Source organism: Spodoptera frugiperda, chromosome 30, assembly GCF_023101765.2.
Source record: "Spodoptera frugiperda isolate SF20-4 chromosome 30, AGI-APGP_CSIRO_Sfru_2.0, whole genome shotgun sequence".
NCBI lineage: Eukaryota > Metazoa > Arthropoda > Insecta > Lepidoptera > Noctuidae > Spodoptera > Spodoptera frugiperda.
The window spans coordinates 11,870,930-11,894,063 of record NC_064241.1 but is presented as its reverse complement, the minus strand read 5'-3'; the positions used below and the strand labels follow the sequence as shown (position 1 = coordinate 11,894,063).

Below are 23,134 nucleotides of genomic sequence, written 5' to 3'. Positions count from 1 at the left end.
CTGGAAAGATATTTAAATAACGACTTAGTTTATTTTTTATTGATTTAGTTGAATTGGTTGCAATAAGAATTCGTACACCACTAGTCAGTTAGTCACGAACTATCTCAATTTGGCGCCAAAAGCTAAGCAAATGTCAAATTGTTTTGTTACACAGATATAGGTAGGCAAAAACTTGAAAATTGCAAGTTTTTGTTTGTTTTAAGCAGAAGAATAATATAATTTCAATTATAAAATGGAAGAAGGTGATTTTGATCAACGTTTAAGAGATTTACAGAGAGAATATCTTGAATTTTTGGACGATGAGGTAAGTTTCGAACTAGAACTAACCCTAATGTTTTCTACCGGTATCGAGAGTTCTACTCTCTTTATTTAACCTTGTGTTTGATAAATTTAAGGAAGACCAAGGGATTTATATGGAAAAGGTGAAGCAAATGATAGCTGATAAGTCGCAGCGGTTAGTTGTGAGCGTAAACGATCTGCGACGTAAGAATCCGGAGCGTGCTCGTAATTTGCTTGACAATGCATTTGAAGAACAGATAGCGTTCCAAAAAGCTCTGAAAGAATATGTCTCCTCTATCGACCCTACATACGCGAAGGTTCAAGAGGAGTTTTTCGTCGCGTTCAATGGTAGCTTCGGAAACAAACATGTTACACCTAGGAGTTTGACATCAAGGTATGTTTTGTAAATTTTTAAATAATACGTGTTTTAGTTGAAAACTATGTGAACTAATATAATAATTTCCTCTGTCCAGGTACTTGGGTAACTTAATATGTGTGGAAGGTATTGTGACCAGGGTGTCTCTGGTGCGACCCAAGGTAGTGCGCAGTGTGCACTACTGTCCGGCCACAAAGAAGGTTATGGAGAGGAAGTATACTGACCTGACTTCTTTTGAAGCCTTCCCTACTTCAGCTATCTATCCCACTAAGGTAACTTTACTATATCACATTGTTATAAAAACTTTTTCTAAACATTCCATGCAAACGTAATAATATAGTATTTAATGCTGTCCAACTTGAGAGATTGGATTTCATATCTGGCTTATATTATTTCTGTTTTTTAAATCTTAATATTACTAGCAGTTAACATGAAGAATATGTTCTTCTAGGATGATGAAGGCAATCCCTTGGAGACAGAGTATGGTCTCTCCCGCTACAAGGATCACCAAACCCTGACAGTCCAGGAGATGCCGGAGCGGGCACCAGCAGGCCAACTGCCCAGGAGTGTGGACATCATTTGTGATGATGACTTGGTGGACAAGTGTAAACCTGGAGACAGAGTGCAGATTGTAGGCAATTACCGTTGTTTGCCTAACAAGCAGGGCAGTTTCACTGCTGGTACTTTCAGGTAAATGAGTCTTCTATCTTTCAATTAGCTTGCTGTCAACGTCCTTGCTTGCAGGACAAAAAATTTGTGAATGATACTCAAACCTTCTTCAAAATTATTTTTATTCCTTGAGACACATTTGTAGGGAACATTGTCTAATTGCAGATCAAAGTAATTAGGATAAAAGTTTTTTGAGACTTGCCTCCAATAAGAAAAAGCGATACTAACCTTACAATATATTTACAGGACAATTCTAATAGCGAACAATGTGACACAAATCAACAAGGATATGAACATGAATATTACCTTAGAGGATGTGAAGCTCTGCAAGAGGTTAGCCAAGCGTGGTAATACAGATATGTTCGAGCTACTGTCCAAGTCACTAGCTCCCTCTATACATGGACATGATTATATTAAGAAAGCTATACTCTGCTTGCTGCTTGGCGGAATGGAGAAAGTCCTGCCTAATGGCACTAGACTTCGAGGGTAAGTTTTCTACAAATTCTATTTATTAACTAAAATAATCTCAGTAAATAATATTTTAGTCTCCAGACTACTCCTAACTTGCTTATTGTAAGGATTTTACTAGATATTATAGGACTTAAAATTGGATATGTGAATTTTTTATTTTTTTATTTCTTACTATTATATAATACATACAGAATCCTTAGGCTTGCTTTACATTGAACGAAGCAAAAGGGCGTTCGGCATTCAGATTGGCCGGCTGGAATGAACTAACCAATCAGAGCGCCTAACGCGTTCTCGTTTCGTTTTCGTTCAATTTAAAGCCAGCTGTACTAAGGATACAGTACATACCTACATACCAATAGTCTTCGTACTGAATAAATAATAGTTAAATAAAATAATTTCAATTAAATCAACCTTCTATAATGTTACAGTGACATCAACATTCTTCTAATTGGAGACCCGTCGGTAGCAAAGTCCCAGTTGCTTCGTTACGTGCTGCAGACGGCGCCGCGTGCCATTACCACTACTGGTCGAGGGTCCTCTGGTGTAGGTCTCACTGCTGCAGTCACCACTGACCCTGAGACTGGAGACCGCAGGTTGGTTTGTCACTTCCAGTAGCAAACATTTACTATCCCATTTCTAACTTACTTGACTACTTTATTATAGAAAAGGTGGTGGAATTAGGAAGTTTACCAGCTTTGAGTGTAGAAATTGAAGTTTAAGTCTATGTAAATTTTTAGAATATGTGACGTGGTAAAATTATTGGACGAAGAAGCTGTTGTGCAAACTACAGCATCTCTGTACATTATACATGGTTAAATAATGAAGAAGCATATCTTTGTACCTACATATCATTTACATACCGTACTCAATGGTGTTCTACAGCTTCTGCCTACATGCTATATGTATGTACTTTGTGTTCAGATTGGAAGCAGGTGCCATGGTGTTAGCAGACCGCGGTGTAGTATGTATCGACGAGTTTGACAAGATGTCGGACATCGACCGCACGGCCATCCACGAGGTGATGGAGCAGGGCCGCGTCACCATCGCCAAGGCGGGAGTGCACGCCACGCTCAACGCGCGCTGCTCCGTGCTCGCCGCCGCCAACCCGGTCTATGGAAGGGTCAGTAGCTCATACATTTATGACTTATGAAACTTCATATTTATGTAATATCAATTTAATATAATATATAAAGGGAATGTACTATGCTAACTAGAAAAATAACGCTCTGTAATGTATAGCTACGCATTTGGGGGGGGGGTTTGATCCCCAAAACCCCCCGGGCTACGCCTATGCTGTGCTGTGTGCTGACGGCAGAGTTGAACTTATGTATATTTGACACTACCTCTACTCTTCGCGCATGTGTCGTACTACACATTATAGAGAATGGGCAGCAATGATTAGTGTCTGCACTTAGAATGGAAGAAAGTTTAATTGTAATTGTAATGGCTTTCATTAAAAAATAGTGGCTTTGGCTGGCTTTCTGGCTGAGCACTGGCCTTTTTACGCCGTGTACACTTTTATTATTTGTTTTTAATTTCTGTTTTTATTCTGGTGCAAGTAAACTGTTTTTCTTTCTTTGTTTCTGAAATGATTTTCTTAACTGATAAATCCAATATTTTGTCCCACAGTACGACCAGTACAAGACGCCCATGGAGAACATAGGCCTGCAAGACTCGCTGCTCTCACGTTTCGATTTACTGTTCGTGATGCTGGACATCGCGGACGCAGACCACGACAACATGATATCTGAACACGTGCTTAGGATGCATAGATACAGGTAAACATCGTTAACATTACTTGTATGGAATAGCAGGGAAAACAAGATCAACTGATGTTAAAAAAAAATTGTTTCGTTTTTTATTCAATTTAGTCTTTAATGTTTTTGGCCACTTTGGCTTTGGTTATTGTTGTTTTACGCTGGTTTTCTGTTTATGTGTTTGTTATCTACTCTACTACACTGTGCATACGTAACGTACATACATATAAAACCTCATGCCTGTCTCCCACGGGGGTAGGCAGAGACTATACAACGCCAATTGCTACGAATCTCGCATACATCTTTCGTAATCATCAATCTTTTCATGCATGCTCGTCCATTACAAGTCTACTGTGCTATATATATACATATTATTTATATTTTTTTATATTTTAGGAACCCCAAGGAACAAGACGGTGAAGTTCTACCAATGGGCTCCACAGTAGAGATGCTTTCTACTGAGAATCCAGATAATGATGAAGCTGAGGTAACTATAACACATTCATGTTTAAGAAAACCATTCCATTGAAGAGTAATATGTCTTTAGATGTTAGTGTGGTAGATAAGGCTTATTTCTTTAATTAAATATGAGATATAAGTATATTATTGCCTGTTTGTAATGTAGGAAGCCAACCGTATATACAATTGGCAACTGCTGCGCGGTTTCCTAAACATTGTAACGTGATGTTTTTTTTGCTTCTTCGATAAATGGACTATTCAATCCAAAAATATTTTTTCATATCGAGCTAATACGTATTTCCTCAGATTAACGTGTACAAACAACCAAACTCTTTAGCTTTATATATTAGTATATAGAATATAGATATTTATGATTAATTCGTTACAATTACAATTTTTTTTTCTTTTACAGGAGACAAACGCCTCAATATACGAGAAGTACGATCCTCTATTACACGGGAACACTCGCAGCAAAAAGGAGCAGTACCTGAACACGAAGTTTATGCGCAAGTTCATCCACATCTCGCGGCTTATGAAGCCCAAGCTCACGCAGGAAGCGTCAGACGCCATCGCTGATGAATACGCCCGGCTCAGGAACCAGGATATGATGGACAGTGATGTGGCCAGGGTAAGTCTTTCTTTGTTAAAAGTGGGATCATCAATAATGTCACAACCCGCCCTGTGTGAGGCGTAAGGGTGTGTCAGACTCTTAATGAGTAAAAGCCACCCCATTCCTCTTCCTACTTTAGCTGGGAACCCGGTGCGGGTGATATGAACAATTCTTTACAGCTTGATGATTTAAAGACTGGATATATTAAAATCTGTTTTATTAATAACACCAATCTAATCTATGCTTGTTCAATTTCTGTCCCTGCACATAATGTTAGGTCTTCCCTACATAATATTAGGAAGGTTTTTTCTTAAATAATCTCTATGACAAACTAAGGCGTTAAATCTTTGTATGTAATGATTTTGGATTGAGATCGGTTATTACTTTAGGCCTTAAAGGAGAGAGAGAAACAGAAAGAACCATTCTATTTTGAATACTAGTATGTCTTAAGAAGATGTTTGTGTGGTAGGTTATTTCTTTAATTAAATGAAAGATATATGTATATTATAGGCTGTTTGAAATGTAGTAGGCCATATCAGTATTCCTATAAAGACAGTTTGTCTACCGCATTAACTTATATAAGACATAAATGTTTGACGAGGATCTCGACTAGTTTCAAGCCATGCAAGAGGCTCATATTCTTGAGTAGCATTCCGCGACACACGACGCGACGACAGTATCGCGCAGTCGTGTAATAATAATTAACTTATATAAGATCTGTATTATGTTCTGTAGACGCAACCGGTGACAGCTCGTACTCTGGAGACGCTGATCCGTCTGTCGACGGCGCACGCCAAGTGCCGGCTCAGCTCTCAGGTCACGCAGGACGACGCGCACGCCGCCATCGAACTAGTGCAGTTCGCGTACTTCAAGAAGGTAAGAGAAGTTGTAACGATAATAATATAATATACTAGCTACTTCCGCGCGGTTTCACCCGCTCTGCTCGGTTCCTATTAATCGTAGCGTGATGTTTTATAGCCTATAACCTTCCTCGATAAATGCGCTATCCAACACAAAATAATTATTTAAATCGGACCAGTAGTTCCTGAGATTAGCGCGTTCAAACAAACAAACAAACAATCAAACAAACAAACTCTTCAGCTTTATAATATTAGTATAGATTTGTAATTTAGGGAAATCTAATCATAATAAAGCGCTATACACATAAAAGATACCAATTGGCTGTGGTGTGGTGCTTAGATGTTTTAGTTTTTACAGATTTCCAATAGGGGTCGCAAACCGGGATACCGAATTTTGAAAATACCGGAATACCGGGCCAAATTTAGTAACACAAAGTATAACTACTTCGTTAGCTGCGAGTAGAAGCTAGTTCATTAATTACTAATTAACTAATAGGGCTCCATTGAGTGATATCCGTTAACAATGACAATACATTATGTAATGTATATTAGAATTATGATAATTACGTAATGATCTTTGAAGCTTAGAATGCAATCAATTGTAATCAAACAGTGTTCTGACTCCAGTGCGTTGTGACCGTTATATTGATTTAAATTCAATTTTTAATATAAAAATATTGTATTAGAAAATACCACGGGGTTTAGAAGTGTCTATAGCAATAGGTTCGCTTATTAAACCGCAGTGTTTGGTATACGAGTAATACGGTAATCTTGAAATGGGTCGTCAGGTATTGACAAAGGAGAAGCGTCGCAAGCGCCGCGTGTCTGAGGATGAAGGGGCCGCGTCGGATGGAGAGCAAGCAGCGCCGCCGCGCGCTAAGAAGTCCAGGAGAACGGTAAATATACCTTTTTTTTTATACATAATAAATATTATAAGTACAAATTAAAAATGTTTAAAAATTTACTGATTATAAGTAGTAGTAGTAGTAGTAGTATTGATTGTTTAGTTTAGCATTTTTTTTAATAAACTAATAAATTCCAGTTATTTATTATCCAGTTTTCTTATCTTGGTTCACAAAACTAACTTCTGGGAATCGACAGATGATAATAACTACATGTTAAGTGCACACATTCAGGTTGAATTTGGTTAAGACTTATGACCAGTTTCAATAGCTAATTAGGAAAAAACTAAACTCATGTTTCTCCTTTCAGGCGGGTGCTCAAGGCGAGGATCCTTACACGTTCTCATCAGATGAAGAGGCGGAGCCAGTACTGCGGGCCGCGCGCTCCTCACTGCCGGAGCCCACGCAGCGCTCCACCAGGTCCTCACAGAAGACACTTGACACCAACAGGTAAAAACCACTGATTCATCATCATCTAACGCCTAATGAACAGTTAACTTATTGTTTTAACTTCACAGTTTTACTATTCGCAATTTTGATTGGGGGGCCCTAGGATTAGGTTACTCTTATGGAGCTGTGGACTACCTAGCGGGTTTACCGGGGGCTCTAGCTGGAAAATCAGGAATAGGAATGGGGTGGGTTTTAGTCAGTGAGAGTCTGACACTCCCTCTCGCCTTGCCCTGGCGAGAGGGAGTCATTGGATGATTTTCCCCTACTAAAAAAACCTATGTTACTCTAAAAGTTTCCAATACTATTTCATGTTTACCATCGAGTTAGTTTAACATGTTGTCTACCAAAATTACAATTTAAAACCACACATTCTTTCTTTCTTTCCAGATTAACCCAATTCAAATCAGCATTACACCAGTTATTCAAAGAGGAGCGAGCGAACTCTCTGCCTTTATCGCGCGTGACGTCATTCGTGAATGAGAAGTATTCGCACGAGACGTTCGATGACGCTGAGATACTGGCTGCGCTGGACAAGATGACTCAGGATAACCAGGTCATGATGGCTGATGATATTGTGTTCTTGATCTAACAGATGTGATTGATGTGATTGTATCTGTAATACCCGGCACGAAACAGCCAGATTTTTACGTGATAAGGGTAAGAATTGCTCACTGTGTATTTTATTTTCGCATTATTTAACGGTTATTACCATCATTTTTTTATAATGTCTAATTGGTAGTAAGATAAGAATAAGAAAGGGCATTTGTGTTGACAATTAAAGGAGAAATAGTGAAACATTACACAGTGCGCGAACTTATATTCAAACCATGTCAAAATGTGGTCCTCGTTTATGTTGAGATCTGTAGCTAAGCTCGCTAGTGGTATAAACCTTAAATTGTTAAGTTTGTGTTGCGTAAGCGCAGGCGCAAGAAGTGTTGTTGGTTGGCAAAAATAAAGTTTGTTAACTGTACTCTTAGTACGAAATTGCCTATCGTATAATGAAAACGAAACGATAGCGCGATCGGCGCTCTGATTGGCTGGCGCGAATTAACCAACCAATCAGAGCGCTGAACGCGCATTCGTTTCTATTACGTTAAACGTAAAACAAAACTCGTACTAAGCCCTCTGTATTGTTTATTTTTCTGTAGTTTGGACTCACATTTTAAATTACCAGTGAAATTAGTTTTTGAAGATGCTATGATATGTAATCGATATGTCACATCGTAGTTTTGTGTACAGTTCAATTTAAGATTAATGTGTTACTACTTATTTTAACTTTAATTCAGGTTTATATAATCTTTAGTTCTACAACCCAGCCTATTATTTTGTACGTAATAATATCATCACGAGATACAATTCCCGCCTATAATTACGACAGTTTGTGTTATCATAATCATTGTCATGTTACTGTTACATAACGTTTAGATTTAAGTGCCTTTTGTACCTAATTATGTAATTCATAAATCAAGGTAAATAATGATTTACAATAAATAAAACAATTGATTTTTACAAACAATATTTTGTACATTTATTTAAATACACAATACTTAAACCTAGTTGGTTAGATGTAGTTATTTCCTTCCCTTCTTTCCTTTGCCTTTACTGAAGCCTCCTTTACCTTTTCCAGACTTATTAACTTTGCCTCCAAATACTTTTTTCTGTTTGTTAAAAGGTTTTTGTCCGTCGTTTCCATCTCTTTGGAACTTTCTACCTCCTTTTTTATCGTTTTGGAATTTCCTGCCGCCCGGCCTATCCTGTTGGAACTTCCTACCGCCTGGTCCATCCTGCTGGAACCTTTTGCCACCACCTTTATTGCCCTGGAAGTTCCTGCCGTCTTTCTGGTTACCCTTGAATGGCCTCTTACCATCTTGCTTGTGCGGATTGTTTATTTCTTGACTTTTATGGAATTTCTTCTTTATTTTATTATCTAATCTCATCTTTTTGAATCCTCGAGGTCCATCTTCGTCGCCTTTCCGTTTTTTACTTGGATCACGTGTGAAGAGGTCTAGAAACATAATAGCTAAAGTTAGTGCCAGTAAAACTTAACAGATAACTAAATTGTCTTAAACACACCCAATTTTTTTACATAGTCCAAAACTCTATTTCAATTGACCTTATTTCCAACAAGTGAATGTGTATTGAGTACAGCGAATTAGTATTGAGTACAGTGAATGAGTATTGAGTACAGTGAATGAGTATTGAGTACAATGAATGTGTATTATTGAGAACAGCGAACGAGTATTGAGTACAGTGAATGGGTATTGAGTACAGCGAACGAGTATTGAGTACAGTGAATGTGTATTGAGTACATCGAATGAGTATTGAGTACAGTGAATGTGTATTGAGTACAGCGAATGAGTATTGAGTACATCGAATGAGTATTGAGTACAGCGAATTAGTATTGAGTACATCGAATGAGTATTGAGTACAGTGAATGTGTATTGAGTACAGCGAATTAGTATTGAGTACAGCGAATCAGTATTGAGTACGTACCTTTCTCTGGTTCCTCGCCGACCTCCTGCCTGTAGTAGTCTGCGTCATCGTCCTCATCGTCCTGCTCCATGTCAGCGTGCTGGGACTCCGCGTTCGCTAGTTCCATCATCCTGCATGATTTCAAACTTGTAAGTAAGTACACTAAAATACGGTCTCTGGGTAGATACGATGTGGTTATACGCATCTGATATATATCAGATGCCACCTAAGCCTTAAACGCGAAAAGCAAACAAGAATTGAGTACATTGCAATATAGGCTAGTAAACGAAACTAAAGAACGAAAAGTCAAAGTTGAAAATATGAACGTAGGTTCTATAATAAACCTAATTACTCAAAAGTTCCAATTCTCAAGAGATAGATAACAGTTTAATTTTGCACTATCAGCTGATGCTGGTGGCTAGTGACAAAACAAACGTGTGAAACTGACTGACCTCTGACTTTCAGTCATCTCTTTCTTCTTCTTCATGCCCTCCAGTGCCTTCTGTTTGAGAGATTCCTTCTCTTGCTCTTTCCGCTTGACGTTCTCCTCTTGTTGTGCCTTTCGTTTCTCTTTCAGTCGTCTGAAATAGTAAAATAGGTAAATAATTTTAGTTTTATGTGATACCAATGCAAACGTCGTCAGTTATTACTTCTAACAAAATACCTACTTTAAACTTTTAGCATGATAGAATTAACTTATATTCGCCATGTTAAACAGTCCTTTACAATTAAGGTCCCTCGCCCACAACGATTTTTTTACCACAAGTGCGATAGAATCACTACAAAAAGTCGCTGTGGAGAGGGGCCATGACTTACAATAATTTCAATAACATTTAAATACCTTAACTGCAAGAAATAACTTACCTCTTTTCTTCTCTCTTCTTTTTGATCAACGCCTTCTCTTCTTCTGTCTTCTCTATAAGGTTATGGTATAGTACCTCACCATCCATTAAACCATCTTCTACCTGAATAAACAAATCAAACAATGTTTAATATGAATATCATCATTTTGGAATACAAATTAGCGACATTTACAACTACTACATAGCTTTGTTGGTGGAATGAACTGACCTTGACAAGTTGGAAAGATATCCTAGGACCTAGTTCGAACAGTCTGATGGCCGACTTGGACTCGGCAGCGGCACCTCGCGACGCCAAGCTCTGTGGGAGTACCACCTGCGAGTTTGGATCGTCCTCGAATTCACTTTCTGATAACATACCAGCTCTGGAAAATAAGGGCATAAATGAGAACAATAAGACAAGGAACTAATATTAGTATAGTAGACTCTACTAAAACAAAATAAAACAAAAAAAATGCAATAGGTATACTCACTTGTCGAAAAATTCAGACATATCCTTACAGCGATTTAAGTTGGGGATTTTGCCTTGCACCATCTGTAAATAAAAAGAAAAAATTTAAATTAGAAATTCTAGATGTTATAAACATGCAACTTGTTATCATATAACATGTTTTCAACAGTCAAATTATTATATTAATGGCAATAATGCTTGACAAGAATAGTAAAAAGAATTGTATCAAGAAAAACATTGCTAAATGACCCACTGACTTTTATATTACACAAAATATTATCAAAAGAATTATCTCAGTGCAGTTAATGTAATGCGTAAAGGTTTTAAATACCTTTTTAGTTCCTTTATTGAGTCCGACAGGAGTAGCTCGGATGGCGTAGTGTCGCATTTCAACAAGTTGTGTAGAAGGATTGTAGTTCATTAGTACGCAGCGCCGAATGTTCTTTAGTTTTACCTGAAATTACATACATATTATATTTGTATTAGTTGAGAAATCCATAAAATACATAAAACATAATATCCCCGTCAGAAACAATTAAAGAATTGAATGTACTCTTCGTTCGTTTTTATGATAATGATAACGACTTTCAATGTGGTTGAGCCATAAATTTTACGATCTCATTTCATTGGTACATCTGTACCTTTAGTACGAGTTTGCTTTACGTTTAAAGTAATCGAAACGAGAGCGCGTTTGGCGGTCTAATTGGCCGGTTCGAATAAACCAACTAATAAGAGCGCCGAATGCGCTCACCTTCCGATTACATATCGTCACGCCTTTAATCCCCTAAGGGGTAGGCAGAGGTGCACTTTTCACAATTTATGTTGTAAGTCCCATGTAATAGGTGGTGAGGCTATTGCCATATACCGGGCAGATTTCCAGACTCCGTGCTACTATTGACAAAATTCGAAAAACCGAAAAAAGCAGCAATACTTCGCCCGACCCCGGAATCGAACCCGAGACCCCTTGTTCGGCAGTCGCACTTGCGACCACTCGACCAACGAGGCAGTTTAATTTACCAAGAACAAATTTTATCTACATCGACTGTGCGACAAGGAACTCGGCCAACGAGGCAATCATTACTTTAGACGTAAAGCAAACTAAGGGTACTGGAAAAGATTATACTTACTGTGGTAATATTAATGGTGGGGAATATGTTCTGGAACATGGTGGCCATGAGTTTCATGTGCATGCCCTCTCCGGAGAAGCTGTTCAGCACGATGAGTGGGGCGTGTTGGAAGGCGCGCATCATCACGTACTGCTTGCGCATTGATGATATCACGTCGCGCGCTAGAGTGTACTGTGGATACAAACGAAATAATGTTTAGTATATTTGATTATATGGGTTGAGTGATCACTAGGGCAACTGCCGAGTACAGTTAAATTTGTTTAAAAGTCAATATGTGCATGATATCCAGTACTGTAGTGGATGCAGGTGATGGCTTGTCATTCTACGTGGAGGGAGACTAAGGGGAGGCCTTTGTTCAGCAGTGGATGTCTCTTGGTTGATGATGATGATCCAGTACTGCTACGTCTAGTGTATAACTATAACCTTGCCCCTTACATGTAGACTTGTGAAATTCATATATTATTTAAAAATAAAATCTCAATTCCATTATTTGCTTACCACAAGACATATAAAAATAAAGATGTGGCAAGATATTATTAGAATACAGTAATACTATTTTATTACAGTACAGTAGAAGCTCCTTATTCGCGGGGTATGCGTTCCGTAAATATGCCGCGAATACAGAAACCGTGAATATGGAATGGTAATTTGTATGGGGTTATAGGGGATACATTCCTAGATGACGAAATTAAGAAGCAAATAGTAGATAAAAAAAATGTTTAATTGAACTTTCTGATCATACAGATTGCCTGATGATAATATTATTATCATCAGGTTTAGGTCACACTAGGTTTAGGCAGAAGTCACAATCTAGACGTAGTTGTAATAAGGTCTATTTAATTTTTTTATCCTTCTACTGACGCGTTGACAAAGGATAGCGAATGTATTTTTTTAGGTTACGCACCGATATTTCGATTCGATCCGCGAATAAAGAAATTTTAGACCGCGAATATGGGAATTGGGTCGCAATTTTTCAATCCGCGAATAGTGAAACGGCGAATGAAGGAAGCGCGAATAAGGAGCTTCTACTGTACTGAAATACTTACGCTATGTATGCGGAATGTGAGTGTAGGTCCACGAGGCAGCCTTGCCATCCGCATGTACGAGCCGACGTCCGTCTCTGTGAACACCATCATGTGAGAGACATGCAGGTACCCGGACACTGACACAAAATCCTTTATTGTGTTCTTTTTCCGTTCCTGAAAAATAAACATTAGATAAATTCATATTTAATTTTAGATTTATTAAGTTACATATTTGTGTTCTGTTTGTCTTGCTGTTTGCTTTAAGCTAGCTTTCATTAGTGCACTGCAGAAAATAGGCCACCGCCAATGACTTCTAGATCTACCGGTTTTAAAATAGCTTTAGTGAGGCAATCAAGGTTCTCCTTAATCCTAAGCCAAATTATTATTGACTGCCAACAAAAATCTATCGAAGGCAAATCCTCTGCTAGGGCCGGTAACTTTAGCCCACCATGGCCTTTCATGTGTTAAACTAATAACTATTTTAAATAATATATATGAGTTTCACAAGTAGCATATTAACACATTAAAATTTAGAATTAAGCAGAATGTAGTACAACTGAAGCAATATTATGAAATTTAAATCAGGGTGATTGCTAAATATGACTTAACTAAGTTTCAAGTGCTTTCTAATTTACTACAACCATTGTTGATACTACTACGAGGTCTAGAAAACATTTTTTACCGACAAGGTTTACAGGAGGACGCAAAAATGTGAACAAGTTACTAAAATCACACAAAAATCTAACCTTTAATTGTGACGCTGTAAACGGTTCCATAAGCTTTCGGAAATCCTTCATGAGGTCTATGAGGTCCTTGCTGCACTGTCCTCGATGAATTACGAAGGAGTGAGGAGCCTTCACCAAATGCTCTGGCTCTAAAGACTCTTTGGAGGATGGATTCTTCTTCACACATTTTCCTTTACGTTTACCCATTGTAAGTACTTAATAAACTAGTGTCAATAAATATTAATATAATTTTAAGTCACTTTATTAAGTAAAAATATTTTTTGTCTGCACTCTTTGCAATGCAATAATAAATATCCACACATCCACGAGATTTTGTTTACTTTTGAGGTTAGGACATGCGTATTTGACAATGACAGTTAAATGACACTGCGTCCGTTTCGTTCAGAAACATAAAAACGCAAGCAATAGAAAAAACAAGAAAAAGTAACGTCATCATGCGGCGGGAAAATTTAACACCATACATCAGTGTAAAACTGAGGTGCTTATAATTATGTTGTAAGTCCTATATCCCATCTGCGACTTACGGTGAAACTAAAGTCGCTGTGGTTTTGCTTTATTTTGTACCTGACACAATAAAGGGATATTTCAGAATTGTTTAGTTGCACATTAAATACGAAAATGTGAGTTTGTGTGTTATTCAAGCACATCAAAACGTGAAGGGATCTCTATGAAATTTGGAACAGGTGTTGATTACGGTTTAAAATAACATATTATACCATTTTTATCCCACGAGAAAGCGGCAGCAAGCTGCAGGCAGAAGCTAGATATTATAAAAACATTTAACTCTATAATTATTATTAATTTACTTGCAGTCTTACTTAGTAAAAAAACAAACATTTAAATAAAAAAATTAAGGTTTATTTATTTCGTTAGTTTGTTTATCGATAACTGTATTTTACAACATTAAGCGAAATTGTAATAACGATTGCTGGCACTACGCAGTTCATGTCGATAGCTACCTATTAGCTGATTGCCTTCCATTAACCTTCAATTCAATTCGGACCAGTAGTTCCGGAGATTTGCAAGTTCGAATAAACTAATTCTTTAAGTTTAAAATACTAAACAAATTGTATAAGTACTTATATATTATGAACTTATTAAACATCATAGGTTAATGAAATTGATTACATCATTTCTGAACAATGGCAAAAGATTAATAACAAGGAAATATAAATAAAACTCGTCACAACAAATCAAAACAGCTTTATTTCCTGCTGGTTCATCTGTGGGTTGTTGAAACTACACTAGGTATTCTTTGTCTAAGTCTCATTATGTATTTCAAGCGGTTTTGTTCAATTATTTACTTAGTACTTGGTTTACAAAACCTCTCCGTTTTGAGACCTTAGATTACAATAGCTTAATGTTAAATGAATAAATACATAATTTCAAATGTGTTCTTGCTGAGTACGTAACATTGCAAGGTTAGTACCAGCACAGTAAACAAAGTTGAGTAATATGAGACGTAACAGCTAACCACACTATAGTTTCATACACCTTGAACTCGACTAGTTCACCAACTATATCCCCACTACCACGGCTTACTCGCACACTACAAATTCGATAGAGAGAAAGCATATGGTACAAAACATTGACTTATCACGACACGTAAATACTCAAGTAAACTCATGGTAGTGGTTCCGAATCACATAAGAATGGTTTTGAATTCTCTATCTTATTTTAAGTGCAATTAGGTGCAATATCGTTACCCACCAACTATCCTATTTTTGGGTATGAATTTAAAAAAGAAAGTGTATTTGGTAGCAAGTCTGACTCACAAAATTTTTAGTATGTTATTATCTAGCTATGCACCGAAAGCGGCTCGTCTGTCAGTGGGCCGCGGACACGCTCACACAGCAGACGTGTGGCCGTGTCGCTGGCCGCACCGGCAGCGCCGACGCGTATATAATGGATGAACCCCAACCAAAATATACAAAATATCTTACATTAATAAAGGTGCAATAGAAAATTACATAAAAAATAGAGAAAACATTGTTTCGTTGAGAGGAACTAGAAACATTCAAATTCATTTGCGATACGTTATTTTTTTAATATAAATCACAATAAAGAATGTTGCAGAGAAACGAAGATTACTTTTGTAATTATGAAATATAAAAAGCCCCTATTTTACCCCTATTAAATTAGCTACTATCTATAGTCCATTCTATACTATCTCAGTTAAATACCGTATCATTAATTTTATTTAAAATCATATTTATAATGTGTACACATGAACGTGACCGAAACTAAAGTAACACTGATAAACTGTGGGACGAACCGTACCCTCCACCAGCACGTTGGTGACATCGGACCCAACCTCAATGACCAAGTTCATGTCTTAGCATTCCAAAACGAATAGAAACCTAGCAGAAATAAATATAGCCGTAACAACTTGTATTACTGTGTAATAAAATTAAAAATTATAAAATCCACATACAAAATCAGATGTCACGAGATCAGTTTGCTTCGAGCGCATCAGCGAGTTTCTCAGTATTACTTTATGCTTCAAACAAACTGCTTATTAAAAAGACAATAGAGTATGTTTACTTGCAGCACTCGTGGTAACGTAAGCTTACAAGTAATCTAGCAATACAATTGCAACATTAATCAAAATATAGTTTATATGCCGCGGGGCTGCAAGTAAACACACCCCCACTCCGACTCACCGACGAGCCCTACGTAATGCTATCGTGAACGATGAGTTAATATTAGGGTACCCTCGAATATATGACAAAACGGTACAAGTTGAAGCGTCAAGCTTTAAAATCAAGTGTCGCGGAGTTAGTAACATAGATCGTTTAAACATTTATCAACTAGTTAAGTGCGAAAAATTATAGGCACAAACTTTCTAACATTCACTTTAATAATTGAGATACCATTTAATTTTATATTCCCAGCTATAAGTTCAAATGGTGTGATGTCATGGCCTAGGTAGTCTAACGAAGCCACAATAGATGATGAATGATTAATATCAATTGTGCCAATAAGTATATGTCCGCACCGCGCGAGGTTCTATTCTCTGTGTATTCGGTAGAGATGTACCGGCTGCCATATGTTACACCAACTATAGTTAAAATAAATACTATTAGCACTAGAACCTAGGTTTCAATTGAGCTAACTTAATCGATGTAATTTATTCGTAATCCTGCAATAGGTATTCCATGCGCTTCAAGTTGTAAACGTTGGATATAATGTAGACTAGTTGACTAATACTCGACTACCGATACATCCCTGAATGACTCTGTCGCAGAGTGCCACCAGATGGCGGCACGGTGCGGCAGGCGCGCGCGCGACGGCGCAGAAGTCACCTCAACATCTATATGTAACAAAACTAGTATGAACCACTTACAAATGTGTAACCACTGAGCAGTCGTGGTTGAAGTTTCGCAATAAACTACAAAAAGCTACACTCCCTTCGTACAAAGCATCACAAAAATACTACAAAGAAACGTGTAGACGTAACAGAATATGTTAAAATCGAGCAAAATGATCGATAAATTAATAACAAAATATGTTATATGCAAAAAAATATAATTAAGTTGTCGCTCGCGGGCGATGGTGGAGCCCCCGAGCGAGTTAGTTCAGTCGAATGAACTAGGTATATTACAAAATCGTTGTGATGCCAAGTTGGTGCTCGCATCAGTTTCGTCCAAACCATAGCCGAGTCGTTTAGTGTTGATCCATCTGGAAAATCATAATGTTCATTTTAATAATCACCACTCCAACCCTTGGGTTTATTAAGTTTTAAAAGCTTTTCAAAATCAGAATCAAGTGTAAAAGTCCGTTTTAATACTCAAAACATTAGCAACATTTTTAATATTGTTTTTATCTGCAAAAATATTGGTTTAGCAGGAAAGGCTTTGATCATGTCTAGATGGAGCATCATCATACAATAACAACAAAATGGTGTTGCAAACATTCTTGCATGTGGCTTGTGTTGCACTGTGCAAAAATGTCACTGTGTGCGTCAATAATGATACCAGTTTCAACGAAAATTCTCCCATAAACATTTAGATACACATAACAAAGTGACCACTTTGAAGAAAATGGGAGAAAATAGTAAACATTTCTTTGAATATCTTTTTTTAATATTTTTTATTGGACGCTGCGGACAGTATTTTTTCATATAAGTAATTATTTTTCCGTGTGAAAATAATCATATATTTTTTTATCGATTGATTTAATCATTTCAAACTGTCAAAAATCGAAACGAACATGTTAGCTAGAATAAATAATACATTGAAGCTTAGGTAAGTGTAAATGTTATAAATAATAAAATTATTATTTTATTTTTATTTCATACTGAGAGGGGAAAATTGAAGAAAAAATGGCAACACTGATAAAATATGGCGGAAATTGATTAGGTTAAAACATGAATTAAATAAATTATAACATTTGATTACTTTTTCATAGATAAGTGATCTATTACTACTTTATAAACTTCCTTTTCGGCATATTTTTTTACATTGTACTTTTTTGTTGACGTAATTATATTGTAGCATCCATGACACATGGTGACGCCTAGGTGACACGATTGGTAATACTTAACGGGAAAGTGCATTGCAGTGAACAACAGGTTTTCGTGACCTGACACTCCATCTAGACAAATATAATCAAAGATACCTTCCTCTCTGAGTAGGTACCTGGCATTAGTAACTTAATAAACTTAACTACAACTTTAGTACCACATTCAAACATGAGTACCCATCTTCTAAGTACTGAAATTATCGCACGTAGTTAAATAATTGATTCGAGACTGATAATGTATCATTAATAAATAAATAAAACACTTCACACACTAGAATTTTATTTTTGTTATCGATATTCGGTATTCCCAACACTATTCCAAAATAATGTGGGGTTAGGGGTAAGTCAAGGGTAGCAAAACTTGGCGGTTACAGGGTTAAATATTTTTATTTATTGTTTTAATTTTAGTTTCAAGTGATGTATGTTAAGGCATGATTTCTTGTATATTTGTGTAAATAAAACCAGATACCTTACTGTGTAAAATATCAAAATTAAGCTTTTATTACCAATGGCTTATGACTCTCACGAGCTAATAAGTGAGTACATACTTGTTCCTGGCCGTTAGTCTCCTGTGACTTCATCACGTCAGGCAAGTCCGGTGGAGAGGAGTAAGGAGTCAGATCCAGTGGTTCGAACTCGCCATTTTCCTTCCTGTATAAATATAAGCAATAAATACATATTAGTATTATTATGAAATAAAATTGTGTTCAATTACAGTGTCAGTTGCATATAATATGTAATAGACTGTGCATGTGGTCCTGTTCAAGGTCGTAAGGAGTCTCGCTCTTTTCCTTAATTTTATTAGACTTATGGATTTTAAATAAATAGATAATAGAGTAATTGAAAGAAAACTTAGGTTTAATCCTACGTAAATCCTCTAGTTACGGACTACCTAGCGGGCTTACCGTGAACTCCGGTTCGAAAATAAGGAGTAGGAACAGGGTGGTTTTTAGTGGGTGAAAGTTCGACACTCCCTCTCGCCTCGCCCAAGGCGAGAGAAATCATTGGATGATTTTACCCCTTAAGAAAAATGGTTCAATCAGTCGTAGTAAGAGTCTTATTCTTATGCAATAGAAGACCAACCTATTGCCATGCAAATATTTGAAATCGTAAGCTAATAAATAGGTCCTTATCCGACCTGAACACTGTGAATTCGTAGTCAGCAGTTAAGCTTCGACCAAAGAGCATGAGGTAATTATAAAACAATTTATGCTACTGTGAATTTGTAGCATAGCAACGAATCACTATCCATGACGCTGATCGCTGACGTTATTTCAGTAATAATAACTCTTACGTTACTTTACTCATATTAGACAGACGTTCTCGACAGTTCATTACGTTCTTGTTAATTGTATGTATATTTGAAATATTATTGAACTAACATTATTTTTAAATGTGGGAGAGCCATGCTTCGGCACGAATGGGCCGGCTCGGCCGGGGTGCTACCACGGCCTCACAGAATACCGACGTGAAATAACGGTTGCGTTGTGTGAGTGAAGTTACCGGAGGCCCAATTACCCCCTTTCCAATCTTCCTAATGCCCGATTCCCCAACAACCCTTAAATTCCTAACCCCCAAAAGGCCGGCAACGCACTTGTAACGTCTCTGGTGTTTCAAGTGTCCATGGACGGCGGCGATTGCGACTCTGTAGAGTTGTATGGTTATTTGTCACAACGAATCATTTAGGTACAATTTATAAGCTTAGTCATAAATATCAAGAATTTATTTATCAGTGAACTAATCTAAAACTTAATTAAAATATAATAATAATTATCTAAGCATTTCATATTGTTAACGACCAAAGACATTAAGCCCCACCGAGTTGGAAAATTGTTACTTATTTGTTAAGCAATAAGAGCGATTATCGCGACGCAAACTAACAGCATTCGTGTCGAGCCCTAACTCCCTGGGTGTATGAAAAATGCAATGGAATCATTCTAGGTAACAATTTCATTACATGGCGTGTTCAGGTCATGTAGTTATACGTGCAGTGTTGGCTCGAAATCGATATGGTGTCAAGGCAATAAAACCAATGTCGTTTCATTTATTTACCGTACACTGCAGGGTCACACCTAGTTTTAAGTGCATGACATTTTGCACTGACATGAAATATGTGCACGTTAGAGTAATGAAGAATAAAAAGATATAGTTTTCGCTCCCTACGTTTTACCAAAATGTTTTTCGTGTGACGAAAATCATCCAACGCCTTGGGCGAGGCAAGAGGGAGTGTCCGACTCTTACTGACGAAAAACCACCCCGTTCCTACTTTTGCTTTTCGAGCCGGAGCCCCGGTAAACCTCCGGATCAGCTCTCCATCACTCAATCCAAGGATCGATTTTCAGTATTGAATCACCCGAAGATTTACACATATTAACTCACTAGATGGCGCTATTAAAACATGTCTAGTTCGTCCAATCACAGCGATTCCCTAGGGCCCTATTACAACCTCTTAATTCCAGTCAATTGACGCCTTAAAATGAACTGCCTTGCTTATTCATATCGGTCTTATTGCCAGCCAGGCAGGAGTCATATGACACTTGATCAACTTCTAACTACTAGCTGGCTGTCATGGTCACTGGCTAGAAATTTCGTATGAGCGCTGATATCCTTCTGCCTATCATCTCAAGGCATATAATATAATATAATGAGTAACTAATTCCTAACAAATGAATTCAATAACAATGTCATGTTTGTTACTATACCAACTGTCTCTATCCACTTGCTGTTAAAACCACTCTGGGTAAAAAAAGTTTGAACTAGGTATTGTTACGTACTAGTGCTTGACCTTCACCCAACATTCAATTACACAGTGAGCTATCCGCAACTATTTTAGCAAGTCACACTTTTATGTAAATGCTACAGCTACAAATTGATGATGACAATTTGTTTACACCTACCTACACAGAGCCTTTAGAGATGCTTATTTTAAGTCATTTTGTTCAGGATCTTTTTTTATTTATTGTATAATTTTGTTTAGTATAAAAGGTAATGAGTTGAACCTAATTCTGAGTTTTAAGTATTTTGTCCATTTAGTGTCTTATGCACCATCACAAACTGACTGGTTTGCAGGGGTCAAACATGCGATGGGTTAAACAATAAAGTAATAGTTTTAATGACTATAAAGAATAGGATAGTCATTCAAATATAGGGCTAATAATAGCATAATCGGTCAAGTAGCCTATGTTTATAGGACCAGGTATTTTGGCTGATATGTAATGATGATGATATTGAAAGATTGTGTGTATACCTTAAAGCCAATCCGATAGGTGCAGGACACTGGGCCTTGGCTGTAGCCGATGTCAGGCCATATTCAGCCAGGGTCTTCTCATCGTCCATCAGCTGACTGTCCTTGTTGAACAGCATCTGACTTTGTGGTGTCACTTTCAAGATACCTGGTGATTTAGATATAAATAACATTAACATTTGTGATGATGACTCAATAATGTATAAATAATTATGATGTAATTGTATATTTAAATCTAAAGTTGTATTTACACTTGGACACAACTTAAGCTACTTTTTCCATGGTTGTTTTGGTAAAATTACTTCTTCTAAAGAGGTTTCACACATTGTTTATGGTTTAGACTTTCATGGGTGAATAATCCATCCCTTTTATTACTCTATTCTCATACTCTCTCTACTCATTAAAAAACAAATAAGGAACAAACAGCATAAACATTCTGTAAACTGACTGTGTACTAGTTATTTAAAGCAATAATGTAATGCAGTAATAACAACATAACTCTGGCAATGTAATGTTGCTCATATCTTTTATAGCACTCATTTGGCAATACTGGTCTAATTCTTGTGATTACTACAGCTGAAATAGTTTCTTACAGTCTAATGGTGCTTGTAGCTTAATTAAAAACACTGTGAGTATAGTTTTCATGAAATTGTAGAAGAACACAAGACTTCTATGGTATGTTTACTGTAATGTTGATAAAATATTATGTCCTTTAGTTGTTTTCTCTGCTTTTTTTTGGATAATTATGCACTAAAGTACTATGAACACTGTTGCTTATCTGAACAAGAGTTGGATAGTATTATTAGGATTGTTGTCATAGTTAAAAATGTTCCAAACAGTAACAATATAACTTTTTGCTGTACTTTCATCACTCTCCATTGTGTTTATTGAGAGGGGCTTAGTTATCTTGCTTTATATTGATTACATTGACACTGTAATCACTGTCCAAAGTCTAAACACACAACAACAGTGCACTTCCTAGGAAACAGTATACACTTTCTCCGCGTATTTATTCCAAAATTACTGGCAGTGAATTATGCTAACACTATTTTTTTTTTATTTGGTCATAAACATTCATATAATGCTTGTTTTAGCAACACACCTGGAAAATAAAACGAGTCATATTTTCCGTTGGAAAATGTCGCAATTGAGTACATTCCCAGCACATTAAACATTCACGAACAATGAAGAATAACACAAGGCTTAACAACAAAAGCTGCGCTGCGCGCCCGACATTGTATCCCGACTATAAATAGAATTTTCTCATATCGCGATAAACGCACCCACCTTCTATCATTTTCTTCAGTTCTAAGACAGTTGTCGTGTCCTTCGCGTCAGTGAAGATGGTTAATTTTTTTCGCCTAATCATGAGAAAGACATCCTGAAAACAAATTCCATTTTTGAGGTTACATCTTTCAAGCGAAAATCGCACGTCAATTTAACACTGATTACACAATTCTTCAATCACAGTTACAGATGAATGTATACTTCTGGAAACTTACCATTTTTCGTATATATTTATTTTATATTAACTATTTATTTTTAGGAAAAAACTCTCCAAGGCGTACCTACGAAACGAAATTATAACGAAATGACAACTGCAAGATTCCACAGATTACTAACTTCACTATAACGCTGCGTTGCAAAGCCAATGAGCAAATCGATTCTGAGTACTAAATACAACAATAATATAAAGCCAAAGAGAGGTAAAAGATTTAGAGCAATACTAAAAAATCTGTGATTATTTTACCTTGTAAAACGATCTCCGTAGTGTCATTTTTCTTTTAAAGTCCTCTTACCAAGATTCTGACCCCTATTTACCTATTGTGTTTTTTGTCCTTTTTTTTATTCA

The 23,134-nt window shown here is 36.9% G+C and overlaps 3 protein-coding genes across 5 annotated transcripts; 1 reads left to right on the top strand and 2 right to left on the bottom strand.

The window, feature by feature from the left end:
• Positions 1-91: 91 nt before the first annotated feature.
• Positions 92-8,349, top strand: LOC118269633 (DNA replication licensing factor Mcm3). The gene is made up of 14 exons (XM_035584830.2): positions 92-304; positions 396-673; positions 753-927; positions 1,107-1,345; positions 1,571-1,810; positions 2,224-2,388; positions 2,717-2,915; positions 3,425-3,573; positions 3,949-4,039; positions 4,424-4,639; positions 5,357-5,497; positions 6,270-6,377; positions 6,694-6,833; positions 7,221-8,349. The coding sequence occupies exons 1-14, from the start codon at positions 233-235 to the stop codon at positions 7,420-7,422; spliced, it is 2,415 nt and encodes an 804-aa protein (XP_035440723.2). The 5' UTR covers positions 92-232; the 3' UTR covers positions 7,423-8,349.
• LOC118269634 (protein Peter pan) lies at positions 8,337-13,866 on the bottom strand. Its single transcript, XM_035584832.2, has 10 exons — positions 13,515-13,866; positions 12,790-12,942; positions 11,744-11,914; positions 10,948-11,070; positions 10,639-10,700; positions 10,377-10,530; positions 10,170-10,270; positions 9,758-9,886; positions 9,327-9,436; positions 8,337-8,838 (listed from the first exon to the last, which is right to left on the bottom strand). Exons 1-10 carry the CDS (start codon positions 13,698-13,700, stop codon positions 8,405-8,407), a joined length of 1,623 nt encoding a protein of 540 aa, XP_035440725.2. The 5' UTR covers positions 13,701-13,866; the 3' UTR covers positions 8,337-8,404.
• Positions 13,867-14,702: 836 nt separating this feature from the next.
• LOC118269649 (elongin-B) lies at positions 14,703-23,074 on the bottom strand. Of its 3 annotated transcripts, none has more exons than XM_050706941.1 (5): positions 23,033-23,074; positions 22,570-22,663; positions 21,286-21,430; positions 18,587-18,689; positions 14,703-17,195 (listed from the first exon to the last, which is right to left on the bottom strand). In XM_050706941.1, exons 1-5 carry the CDS (start codon positions 23,057-23,059, stop codon positions 17,181-17,183), a joined length of 384 nt encoding a protein of 127 aa, XP_050562898.1. In that variant the 5' UTR covers positions 23,060-23,074; the 3' UTR covers positions 14,703-17,180. The 3 variants fall into 3 exon arrangements, with proteins under 3 accessions (XP_050562898.1, XP_035440746.1, XP_035440745.1); XM_035584853.2 differs by lacking the exon at positions 23,033-23,074 and adding an exon at positions 22,785-22,951; XM_035584852.2 differs by lacking the exons at positions 14,703-17,195; positions 23,033-23,074 and adding an exon at positions 22,785-22,951 and having other exon boundaries at positions 18,509-18,689.
• Positions 23,075-23,134: the final 60 nt, after the last annotated feature.

Bases quoted from the DNA above. Each gene is read 5' to 3' on its own strand.
- LOC118269649 (XM_035584852.2), bottom strand. The intron at 21,431-22,569 runs GTGGGTGCGTTT...CTAAATCACCAG, and splicing joins ACTGAAGAAAATGATAGAAG to GTATCTTGAAAGTGACACCA. The intron at 18,690-21,285 runs GTATACACACAA...ATATTTATACAG, and splicing joins CCTATCGGATTGGCTTTAAG to GAAGGAAAATGGCGAGTTCG.
- LOC118269634 (XM_035584832.2), bottom strand. From the start codon at position 13,700: ATGGGTAAACGTAAAGGAAAATGTGTGAAGAAGAATCCATCCTCCAAA. The intron at 12,943-13,514 runs GTTAGATTTTTG...TTTATTTTTCAG, and splicing joins TTACAGCGTCACAATTAAAG to GAACGGAAAAAGAACACAAT. The intron at 11,915-12,789 runs GTAAGTATTTCA...TTGTATCCACAG, and splicing joins TCACATTCCGCATACATAGC to TACACTCTAGCGCGCGACGT.
- LOC118269633 (XM_035584830.2), top strand. From the start codon at position 233: ATGGAAGAAGGTGATTTTGATCAACGTTTAAGAGATTTACAGAGAGAA. The intron at 674-752 runs GTATGTTTTGTA...TCCTCTGTCCAG, and splicing joins CCTAGGAGTTTGACATCAAG to GTACTTGGGTAACTTAATAT. The intron at 6,834-7,220 runs GTAAAAACCACT...CTTTCTTTCCAG, and splicing joins AAGACACTTGACACCAACAG to ATTAACCCAATTCAAATCAG.